Source organism: Trichogramma pretiosum, unplaced genomic scaffold, assembly GCF_000599845.2.
Source record: "Trichogramma pretiosum strain Unisexual culture from Peru unplaced genomic scaffold, Tpre_2.0 scaffold65, whole genome shotgun sequence".
NCBI classification, from domain to species: domain Eukaryota; kingdom Metazoa; phylum Arthropoda; class Insecta; order Hymenoptera; family Trichogrammatidae; genus Trichogramma; species Trichogramma pretiosum.
In genome coordinates, this window is record NW_019641689.1 from 200,320 (window position 1) to 213,197 (window position 12,878).

The 12,878-nt window shown below is 42.7% G+C and overlaps 1 protein-coding gene across 1 annotated transcript in view; it reads left to right on the forward strand.

The window, feature by feature from the left end:
* LOC106659665 (Down syndrome cell adhesion molecule-like protein Dscam2) overlaps window positions 1–12,878 on the forward strand; it is a 135,272-nt gene that overhangs the window by 116,404 nt on the left and 5,990 nt on the right. Inside the window, exons 7-15 of the mRNA XM_023461758.1 lie at window positions 373–622; window positions 4,456–4,600; window positions 4,770–5,194; window positions 7,309–7,662; window positions 9,797–10,126; window positions 10,738–11,037; window positions 12,232–12,363; window positions 12,438–12,577; window positions 12,655–12,818. Coding sequence (XP_023317526.1) covers window positions 373–622; window positions 4,456–4,600; window positions 4,770–5,194; window positions 7,309–7,662; window positions 9,797–10,126; window positions 10,738–11,037; window positions 12,232–12,363; window positions 12,438–12,577; window positions 12,655–12,818 — 2,240 coding nt within the window. The remainder of the gene's footprint in view (window positions 1–372; window positions 623–4,455; window positions 4,601–4,769; window positions 5,195–7,308; window positions 7,663–9,796; window positions 10,127–10,737; window positions 11,038–12,231; window positions 12,364–12,437; window positions 12,578–12,654; window positions 12,819–12,878) is intronic.

The window sequence follows — 12,878 nt, forward strand, 5'->3', positions numbered from 1 at the left end:
GTAGGCGCATAAACAGTATAGAATGCATTGTACGTTTTAGCCATGCAAAAGCCTCCGCGTATATATATAGCCGAGGGACTGACCGGGAATTAATCGGATCGGAATATATATCGAGGTATGGTTCAATCAGAGCAAGGCATAACGTACAATAACGTATACGCGATTCGTACGTATATACGTGTGCGGTATATTGGATAGTCGTCCGCCTCGCTCATTCCGCGAAATGCCAATTACGATTTCTGCCGCGCTGCGCAATGACAATGTGCCAGCCTGCCTGCCCTATATATAGCATTTACACACCGACGCGCCGATCGCTGCTGCGGGCAAGAGATATATATACATCACCTCGATCATGAAATTATTGTTTCACAGGTGACGATCGACCTGAACAAGGACGCCGAGTTCCAGTGCCTGGTGCAGGGCCAGCCCGTGCCCACGGTGACCTGGGCCAAGGACGCCCTGCCGATACGCGAGGGCAGCTCCGGCCGCACCAAGATCAGCGGCCCGGGCGGCACGATCCTGCACGTCTCGGCCATCACCCGCGACGACAAGGGCATGTACCAGTGCTTCGCCAAGAACGACTACGAGATGGTCCAGGCGACGGCCGAGTTGAGGCTGGGAGGTGAGTTTATATACACGTATATATATAGTGCTCGATCGACCCACTTGCTGCGGGCTATAGCCGAGCTTCGATTATGCATTCGGCATACAGCGATACACGGAGGGCCATTATGCACTTACACCCATTGTCTGTCTGCGCGTGTATATTTTGAAATACGATTATCGCATTTCGCGAGATGCGATGAATAGCAATGCGCGTTTAAATGCGTTACCGGCCTGAGAGTTTAAGGATCCCGATGAAAACATTGGAGGATTTACGAGAGCTGTATTATATGCGTTTCAGCAAAATTCGAAATTTAAACGATCCCGATCGATCGACGTAAGCTTCGAGTCAAGTATACAACACCGCGAAAATCAGCCGCGGCTAATCACTGGGGAGCTGTGCGAAAATTTTAAAGCTCATACACCAATCTCTACCTGCGTATATAGAGGGGTTGAATGACGTCCGCTCGTGCGGGCGTGGTCGACCTGATTCGGCGAATAGTGCGTACACACATATGCATATGCATGGAGGAGGAGGAGGAGATAGGGGGGCCAAGCTCGGGGCGCTTCGATTCGTGTGTGTGCGGTCTATTGTTGGCCGTGTAATTTGGCGGGTTAATTCGTCTACTATATATACTATTACGTGCGCTGCTGCCCCTGGAGGATCTCTTCTCCGTACCGAACGCGTACACGCGCGCGCGTCCGGCAAGAAACCTCACCGCAAATCGATCGATATATATATATTACCGATTCACGCCGACAGTCGTGCTCATACGAATGCGAATTTTTAATTTGACATATTCGTGTGTTTGTATTATCGATTGGGGCGAGGATGTAAATAAAGTCGTTTTGACACACTGGCTTTTCTGATTACAATTAAAAGTATTTATTATTAAAAGTACATCGTTAATCATTACTAACAAACTCATAACAATCAACGATCACGTATGCAAAATATTTTTAAAATAGTATATTTTTCACTCTCTAGGTGCAAATACAATTTTTTGTGAAGCCTAAAGTAACATTTTAGTTTTGCTCAGTGGGAGTAAAATGTTACTTTAGGCTGGGGTGGCACAAAAAAGCACTTTTATTATTATTAAAAGTATATCGTTAATCATTGCTAACAAACTCACAACAATCAACGATCACGTATGCAAAATATTTTTAAAAAAGCACTTTTATCATTATTAAAATTATATCGTTAATCATTGCTAACAAACTCGCGACAATCAACGATCACGTATGCAAAATGACTTTAAAAAAGTACTTTTTCACTCATCGATAAATCTAAACATTTTTAATTAACCACTATCCACGGTACGACGCGCGTATTTTTTTTATAAAAAATTACATCGTCGTCCACCGTTCTGAATATTGCGCGACATTTTCTCCTCCTACAATTCCATCGGCTGTGGCTGTTGCTGCTGTTCCGTCTGGTTGTCGTCTTGGCCGTCGTTCACATTCAAATTCTCCAGGTCTGCGTTGAGCGCCTCGTTGACCTGGCGCACGGCGGCCAACTTGGCGAGATTCGGCGGGCCGTAATCTCCGTTGGCCTCGGCCACCTTGCGCACGTGCATGAGAAACTGGACCCTGGCGTTGAAGCTCGACGGCTCCAAGTTCTTGAATTTCGTGCCGTATTTAGGGTCGGCGTAAGGTCCCACTATCTTCTCCTTTCTCCTGGACGTTTGCGGATCGAACCTGATCCTCCTCTTCCTCATCTCGGCGTAAACCTGTTTGAACGTGTGCGCGAAATTTCCACACCTGGGGTTCTTCTCGTCGTAGACGAACGGCTTGAGATCCATCGGATTGAACGGCAGCATGAGCTCGGTGGGCTGCCTCCTGCGGCAATTGTGAAACTCCAGCCACATGCCGTAGCCGACCTTGTAGATCCTCGTCTCGGTCTCGATCTCGAAGCGGTGCTCGATCTTCTTGAAACGGTGCTCGGGCATGCCCTCGACGTGCATCTGCTCCAGGGCGCACACGTTGCTGGTCCAGCGGAACGGCCTCAGCTCCTTGGCCATCTCGTAGCCGAGATAGAGGGCGAGGGCCGGCCAGCCGATGTTGGCCTTGCGCTGCATGTGCATAGCCGCGCGAGCGGCCACCACCTCCACCACGTAGTCCTGATCGCCCAGCAGGATCTCGCGGTCCACGTCGAAGCTGAACTTGACGCGGATGGTCACCTCGCCGCACTCGTCCTGGACGTCCGATGGTAATGCCGCTGCCATGATGATACGACTTTCTGTTGTATTATTAACGTAAACGTACACGCGAGAGCACACACGCACGCGCACGAACCAACTATAACTGTAACGGTCTGTGTATCAAAACAACGACGCGTGGCTATACTTTTCTCTCCGTGTATTTGTATATTACGCAGCGGTGTCGAATCGACGACGATCAATTCTGTACTGAGCATACCTACATGTAATGTTGTGTACGCGCGCTACGCAGCTGTGTCGGTACTTACTTCTCACGAGACGCGGCTGGAGAAGGGGATTTCTATATAAATGCGTAGAGTCATCGGAAAGAGATATTATATATCATACGTTAAAAAGTCAAACTTTCTAACAGAAATTTCGATATACATAACGACGAAAATAGACACGTCTTTTGTATACGAGATTGAGGCGACCTCACACTAAAACCTTCAAACTAAAAGAATGTTTAGTTTTTTCGAAGGTTTATTTATGATGGAAGAAAAAATCATATGTCGATGAAACTTTTTATGCGTTATTAAGCGGCCTTCAACTGTATGAAATCTTGTTTTTTGAGTTTTTTAGCTATCTCGCGTCGTCTGCTACAACTGGCCTTTCTCGAAACAATTGTTTTACAGTAATACAACAATGATTATGAACAAAAACGTTATCGTTTAACGTTCTGAAATTTTAACACACAATATATATGCACCAATTGAACTAGAATGGAATATGCCGACACAATATTTCTGGTGAACCGTTTTGGAAAAAAAAATTTTGATTCTCGAAAAAAAATGATGTCATTTCGTTATTTTTTAAGCAATGTTTTTAGTTAGTCTATTTCATTTTGAGCAGTAACGTGAGCAAATTACGTCACGTTATGGTATTTAATTGTAAATAATGATAAAATTACGATAAAATTACGGGATTCAGAGTAAATGAATTCCGACGGTCGTCTTGTCCCGGCTCTTTTTCGGTACATTTCTAGCAGACAACACTGACCAGCGTGAAAATAAAAGTGTGGTAAAATAATGGCAAAAAGCATGGCAAAATTATCGATTTAACTGGTTTACTATAGTTTTTCCATAATTGAAAAATCACTTTTTAACAAAAATCATTGGAAAACTATAGTAAACGAGCTAAATCGATAATTTTACCATACTTTTTTTCCTTAATTTTACCAGTTTCATTTACACATGGCGAATCTGATATATAAAAATTTTTCATTCAAATAGTAACCGGCCATTTAAATATACACAAAAAGTTTCATTGAGATTATGTCTTTTGATTCTTTTGAATTTAACCTCTCGAAAAAAAGAAACATTTCTTTGTAGTTTGAAGATGTAAAATCCGTTAATCCCTATAAGCCACGTATATTTGTTGCGATTATGCACCTGCGGAATATACCGACGGTGCCTACAAAGAAAATCTCCTTTTCAAAAAAGCAGCATTATAGTTTTTGATGTATATAAGCATTGCCCGCTCTTTACGATCTAGCCTTTACAAATTTTTGGAAAAGTTTGAAAAAAAAAGAGAATTTCGTCGCTACATAAATTTGTCTCTGCATTTAAAAAAAAGAGGCCGGTCTTGGTAAATATCATCGAATACGATGTATTTACATTATTGCCTTACTTTCCATGGTCGCTGCCGCACGCAGACGCATCGCCGCAGCTGGTCTACAAGTTCATCGAGCAGACGATACAGCCGGGACCATCGGTGTCCCTCAAGTGCATCACCACGGGCAATCCGACGCCCCACTTCACCTGGACACTCGATGGCTTTCCACTGCCGCAGAACGACAGGTATACATGTCCTCTATATGCAATTTATGTACGTACACAGCTCGTACTCTCTATGCAATTTTTACGTTTATTCGGTGCGAAAATTGTATGTGTAAAGGGTAATACGAGCGTTAACAGCTTTTTTTTCAATTACCTCACAAATATTTATCCTCTCTCTCTCTCCGCTCAGATTCATGATCGGCCAGTACGTGACCGTACACGGCGACGTCATATCCCACGTGAACATCAGCTCGGTGCGGGTCGAGGACGGCGGCGAGTATCGCTGTCAGGCCGTGAATCGCGTCGCCAAGATCCATCACGGCGCACGGCTCAACATCTACGGGCCGCCGCACATCAGGCCGATGGGCAATTACGCGGCGGTGGCGGGCGAGACGACCGTCATCAAGTGTCCCGTGGCGGGCTTCCCGATCTCGAGCATCACCTGGGAGAAGGACGGCCAGGTGCTGCCCACCAGTCGCAGACAGGAGGTGTCGCAGAACGGCACCCTGATACTGCACCAGGTCGACAGCAACACCGACCGGGGCGCCTACACGTGCACGGCGCGAAATCAGCAGGGCAGATTCGACTCGCAGACGGTGCACATCGAGGTCAAAGGTGAATGTTATTAATTTTTGTGTTGTTGTGGCAATTTTGGAATAAATACCAGGCTGGTAGAAATGCTCAATATTGATGATGGCTTGATGAATAAAAAATAATAACCATTTTAACTATTTTAAAATATATTGACATAGATTGTCTTGAAACTGAAAATGACTAAGGTATACGCCCTTATTTTCGATCACTTAGGTCCTAATTTCGATCAAATTTAAATAAATTTTTTATATATAGGATTGAAACTTGATATCTGATTATGAATAACGTATTTCTGTTGAAGATGTTCGATTCATTCAGCCAATTATTAAAAAAAATTTTCTTACGTACAATTAAGTTGTTAATATTAATTATTGATCGAATTTATAGGGACATGATCGAAAATAGGGGCATATACTTTTTAAATGAATGACTATAAATTACTAATTGTTCCGCAAAATTTAGACCAGTTTTCAATTACTTTGAATGTGGTAATAATAACATGCTTTAAAGCTCGGCCACTAGATGGCGATGTAGCTTTATCGGTACATCCACAAGTGGCAAAGTCAGAATAATTATATAAGTAGTTGTTGAAAAACAAAAAAAAGGTTAACCATTCCAGTGATTAAATCTGACCGTTCTTTCATGTCAGAGAAACTTTTTCATTGGCCGAACATTAATCTTGAAATTTTGAGCATTTCTACGAGAGCGGATACGTTCTTAATTCTAAATAAGATATATTATATATGTCATATTTTGGAGATAAACTGGAATATATTATTTTTGAAAGGTACATATTTACAGAATCATGTTTCCAATTGGACCAGACAAGCTGCATCACGATTGACAATGAACTGTAATAAGAGAAGATACATGAACGATCATAATCGTTAATAATATTTTCAACTTTTCAGCGCTATACTTTTTCCTGCCAAAGCTCGTTTCTTTCGTGCTAGTACATAGAACTCATCGATTTTCTCATTCGATATTGAAAAAGGCCTTTCCAAAATATTCCATCGAAGCTCAACGCAAAATCGATGATATTTCTCTCTCTCTCCCCCAAGCACGAAAGAAACGGGAAGAATTCGATATAAGCAGCTGCCGATCCCACGACACCCACCCCCCTCCTTTGCAGCAAAAATACCACTAGCCCCTGATGTTCGCAGTACCGCCACGCATCGATCCGTTCACCTTCCCGGAGAACACGCAGGCGGGCGCCCGGGTGCACGTCACCTGCGTCGTCAGCCAGGGCGATCCGCCCGTGCGCATCGTCTGGCTCAAGGACGGCCGTCCGCTGCAGACGTATCGCGAGCTCGACACCACCACGACGACCAGTCAGCTCGGCGAGTTCGATCTGGCGCTGAGGATCAGCAGCGCGTCGCCGGCCCACAACGGCAACTACACCTGCCTGGCCAGCAACGACGCTGCCAAGGCATCGCGCACCGCCACTCTGCTCGTTCACGGTATGCGACCGCGGCGTACCCCACTGACGGGATTAGAGCTAGTTTCCCCCGATTTATTTCGAGTATAATCGTTGATTAATCTGTGCTGGCAGCGCTATTGTAACAGAAAAAAAATGGAAAATTTTTACGACTGAGCTCTAACGTAAAATTCACCCGATCCTTGATCCCGACTCGCACTCATCAAAACCTTGACATTGATACATTTTCAGACAATTTTACCGACACTTTTTGTATCAATATTTGATTGACATACAAACCATAAATAAATGAAATATACAAAACACAAATACATGAAATATTAATGAGTTTACCATTACATTTACACAGTACAATCAATAAGCGGCAGATACTTGTTTAAACAGGTAGTATGATCATTATAATATTGACAAATTTAAAAGAAAGGCAGCGTATAAAATAACAATATTGTTATATAATAAGTATACATAAGAAAATTGAAAAAAACATAGCAGCAGCAGCAGCAGTGGCAGAATCATCACGACGAAGCTGAAACGAAGCCCGAAAAATAAAAAGCATCGCAAGCTCGCTACGCACAAAAAAACTCATTCGACTCCTTCCGTTTCTGTTTCATTGTGTTCCGGCGCTGCTATCTCCGCTCCTCGAAACACACTCATACACAAACAATAAACACACACAAACGAACGAACGAATGAGCAGTACCACCGAGGATCGCCCCGTTTAGCTTCAACAAAGACCTGTCGGAGGGCGTGCGCGCCCAGGTGACCTGCATGATCGAGCGCGGCGATCCGCCCTTCACGATCGCCTGGTCCAAGGACGGCGAGCCCATACAGCCTCAGGCTGGCGGCGGCTCGTCGCCTTACGCTCGATTCGGTAGCTCTCAACAGCAGCAACTACAGCCACAACCAGCTGGCCTGAGGGTGACGAGCTTCGACGCGCACTCGAGCACCGTCGTGATCGAGAGGGTCCAGGCCAATCACACGGGCAATTACACCTGCCTGGCCAAGAACTCCGTGGCCGAGGTCTCGCACACGGCCGAGCTCGTTGTTCGCGGTACGGACCACCCCATTCGAGGAAAATCGAACAAAAACAAAATAAATAAGAGCACTACTACTTCTTTTTTTTTCGCCACTCACTTGCCTATTATTATATATATGCAGCAGCGCAATTATCACCATAGAGATATATATCTTACAATATTTGCCAAGCACTTGTTTTCCAGCGCACTCTACTCTACCACTTGACTCGTTCTCTCTCTCTGGGTCATTGGCACTTTTATTTTTTACGCTGAATTGGTGCGCACGATTTTTTGTCAGGCTCTCTTCCTTTCTCTCTGTATACTTGTACTCGCTCGCTCTCTGCGTAAAGATAAAGTAAAAATGAAACAAACAAAAAAAAGTAGAGTCGCTTCCGCAGCGCAGAAAATCCCGAGCGAAGCTCGACTTTTGCCAATGCGCGCAAATACACAAAATTCATATACCACTATACACACAAGGGCAAAAAACGCACACGCAGGCACATGCATAAACTGCATCATCGTCTACACTCTACTTAATTCGAATCACGTACGCGCGTGTTACGCAAAAGTCGAGTTTCGCTCTTGATTTTCGTGTATTACGCCAGTACGCACAATCGCAGCTTCTTGCGCATTCGAATACCGCTTTATACTGTATAAAAGAGAGTAAAAAACAACAAGAGGGAAGAAAATTCTCGTTTCGGTTGAGTTTACAAAAAAAAAAAGAAACAAAGGATAGATATAGCAAAGAGTAACGAGAGAGAGAGAGAGTGATTACTCGTGCGCAGCGGCACAAAACTGCATCGTCTGCACTTATTAAAGTATATAATATAATACACCACGTCACTCCAGTTTGCTCGCGCGTGTTTCTGTCTTATTATCATAATATATATAGCCGCACAAAATCTGTGTGAGATGTGTGTCTGTGTGTTCGTTTTGTTTTTCACCGCACTGTTATACTAACCACGGCTGCACGAAACGAGCGAAGCGATGCTTTCCACGATGACGACGATGAGTAACATCGTCTACGGCACCCTGAACTAACGCTCTGCACCACCACGTTGCCTATATATAATATTAAATATATATTCTACCACGATATTGTGATGAACTTTGTACGATAATGATAATGATGATATATAATATTATTATGCGTCGTTGTAAGTAAACGATGAATTATGTATTTAAAGCACGATGTTGTTACACACCGAGTGCCTCACTTACTTAATGCACGATAAGATAATAATATGTAAGCACAACACACGGGGTGTATTTACCTCCTCTCGTACTATTATTATTATAATTCTATGAAGCTTTTTCTGTTTGCGTTAAAACAATCATCGATCGGTCGTTTTCAATTTGAACCTATGAAAAAGAAAAGGAGAAATTGAATGGATCCCGTGGCGCGAGAGGAGGAATACAACCCCGGTGATAGAAAATATGCACAACACTTTCTCACCAGCACATGCATTAAAAAAAAAAGAACACTTGTTATATCACAAAAAAATGTCCTTTTTTCACCTCTATATAATCACGCTGTTTTCTCACCATCAATAAGAGCACAGTATATATTTATATTTATTATTATTTTTTTTTTTCATACGATCACGGTGAGCTATTTAATCTATTGAATAGAGTAATGATAATAATAATGAAGCCTGCACAGTACTGAATGTCACTGTAATACGTAACATTCTACTCTTTTTTTTACGTTTTACTGCACCAATATTAATATCGAAGTCTGAGTGCGTCTGCGAGTGTGTATGCGTGTGTGCGTGTGTGTACGCTTAAGCGCGTGTAAATGAGTTATTTTAATTTGCTTTACCCGTCCTTTGGGCTATAGCTGCCTCTGCGCGTCATTATCGATCACTAAATATTTGCTTTTCGTATAGTAATAATAATAATATACAAACGGGCGCAATAGCCTCCCGTTATGCAGTGGCAGCAGCAGTAGCCATGGCGTACTGTTCACTCTCTCGAGCTGCGATAACGATGTTTGCTTTCGAGCTGCAGCAGCAGCAGAAAAAAAATCAACCGAACTATATACCGTGTTTACCGATGAATTATAGTCGGGCCCCGCCTCTCTGCTTCCACTGCGTAACGTAACTTGCATTGAGAAAACTGCCGAGAAAAATTGACGTTATATTTTTTTTACCCACCCCCAAAATGCAGTACCTCCGCGCTGGCTGACCGAGCCCCAGGACGTGCACGCGCCCGAGGGCATGTCCCGGCTGAGTCTGCACTGCCACGCGGACGGCTTCCCGCCGCCGAGCGTCACCTGGCGCAAGGCCAGCGGCAACAAGCCCGGCGATTACAAGGACATCGCCGTACAGCACGAGCAGCAGCACTCGATGTCGACGACGAGTCACGACCCGAAGATTCATTCGAACGGCTCGCTCGTGTTCGCCCGCGTCCAGGAGAATCACGAGGGTTTCTATCTGTGCGAGGCCGTCAATGGAATCGGAGCTGGACTCAGCAAAGTCGTTTATCTGACCGTTAATGGTACGAATATTGTCGATTTATAGTATAGTCCTGGTATATAAAAATGTTCAACATTTTATAGCTAGTTTATTGTAAAATAAAAAAACTGTAAAAAGTTGCATGAAATTTAATGTATTTTTTACGTAGATTTATCAATATCATTTATTACTTAACTGAAAATTCAGTATATTTTGACGAATACGTTCAAAAACTACTTGGAATTTCAATAAATTCACATAAATTAATTTTAAACGCAAGCTTAGTTCAATTACTTACAAACGTTCAAAATGACAAAATTGGTTCAAGAACTTGTTATCACATTTAAGAAACTTCCTGGAAATAAACGTACAACCCATCAAGAATCCCAAACCGTACTATGACTTATATACTGTTATTTTGACTTCACCGCTTTCGGATTTACAAATAATGTAACTCGCCATCTAGCGGTGGAGTCTGAAAGTGGTGTTATCGTATGAATTTGAATTGAAACTGAATTTTTTTAAACACTTGTAACTTACTCGTGACAGAAAACTCGTCAAAAAACAATCCAATCAATATTTAAAACGCGATGATCTATTTTTCGAGCATCGCGATATACCCTTACTAATCCTATCCATTGCGTGTTTATACAGCGCCGGCGCACTTCGCGGTGAAGCACGAGAACCGCACGGCCAGACTAGGCTCGAACACGTCGCTGCGCTGCGACGCCAAGGGCGATCATCCCCTCAAGATCATCTGGCGCAAGATCGGCTCGCAGCTCGAGCCCGCCATCTCGGACTATCGCTACATGGTCAAGGAGCTGAACAGCACCGACGGCGCGGCCAGTGTGCTGGGCCTGGTCGGGACGACCCGCGACGACAGCGGCCGTTACGTCTGCATCGCCAGCAACGCCTACGGCCGGGACGAGATGACCATACACCTCTACATACAGGGTGAGATACGTTAAAAATTAAAATGAGTGTAATTTGAATAACATTTGAATATATTTATTCGTAAATTATTTAACATTTAGGATTAAAATTCATGTGCTATCAACCCAACTTAAAGAATTTTATTTTAAATTAAAATAATTTTATATAAAAGTAGATTAAGGGGAGTCATACACCAATTCACGTTTTGTGATATAAACCACAGTTTAATGTTAATCTATATTTTCAACATAAAATTGACATCATTGAGTCAAGGTTCAGATCAGAGTAATTCAGGTGGGGATCCCTGATAGATATCAAGATCTTCAGAAAAATATTAGTTGAACGTATTAGTTGAATAGTTCTATTATTCAATATGTGCTGAAAAACATGAATCAATTTTTTTTATTTCTTGCTTTTTTCACATCTGTTGGCATGTAAACATTTTTATAACTCTAATCAAAATTCCACAAAACTCAGCCCATAGAGGATACTTCTGAAGACTTTGATACCTATCAGGGATCCCGACTTAAATAACTCTGATCTGAACCTTGCGCACAGTGCCAAAAGGCTAAAATAGCAAAACTGAGCTATTTTTAGATGCAAATGCCTATTCATTGCAACTTTTTTCACATCTTTTAGGACTCAAAGATGTCAATTTTATGTTGAAAATATAGATTGACATTAAACTGTGGTTTATATCACAAAAATTACAAAGAGGAATGAATTGGAATGTGACTCCCCTTAACATAAGCGTAGAAAAAAGGTCCACTTTTATATAAATTATTTCGTATGCTTCTAAATTTGACAAGTGACACATCAATTAAATGAAATTAGTTAATTTGAATTCATGCAGTTGCTTACTTATACACACTGCTTATATACTTATATACTTATTATTTCGATTTGCCACTTGCAGTTTTACAAATGATGGTATCCGCCATCTAGCGGCAAACGCCAGATTTAATTGTGATTGAATTTTCATGAATATATCGATCAATTTCAATTTACAATTCGATGCAAATTCGAATACAGAATCAAATCTTTTTTCATCGTTTTCCAAAATAATGTATGTGATTGCATTTATATGCATTGTATATCAGTCTGATTTTTCATAAAATCTGTATTGAATTTAAGATTTTTTTTCAAACATTTCTACTTTTGTTTCTTCTTTGTCGGCTATCGACGTCAATGCGAGCTTTTTCTTTTCAATTACAGAGCCTCCGGATTTTCCGAGAAACCTGCGCGTACTGGAGAAAGGCAGTCGCTTCATCAAGCTCGGCTGGTTGACGAGCCAAGACGGCAACAGTCCCATCACCCAGTACATCGTCGAGTACAAAACGGAATCGGGTAAGATGCCTATAATTATAACTATTTAATACATAAGAGTTTCAAATCGATGCTAATATTCATCTGAATTGCAGAGGTTTGGCACGATCACACGTTCCACACGACGGTGCCCGGCGGCCAGTCGCACGCCCACATAAGCGGACTCAGGCCGGCCGTCACGTATCAGTTTAGGATATTCGCCGAGAACGAGCTCGGCAGGAGTCAGCCCAGTGATGTGAGTATATCTTAGTCGCCTATAATTGCCTCAAAATTATTCTTGCCGCATTGATTAAATATATTTTCTAACTGCAGATTTTAGACGCCACGACGGAAGGCGAGACCCCGGGCGGACCGCCGAAGAATTTGAAGGTCGAGCCGAGCAGCTCGACCGAGCTCAAAGTCACGTGGGAGCCGCCCGACGACGATCTGTGGAACGGAGAAATCCTTGGATATCACGTGGGCTACAAGGAACAAAGGTAAATCAATCTTCTTGTTATTATGGACCGAATCGAAATCACAAACTCCGACTTTTTTTG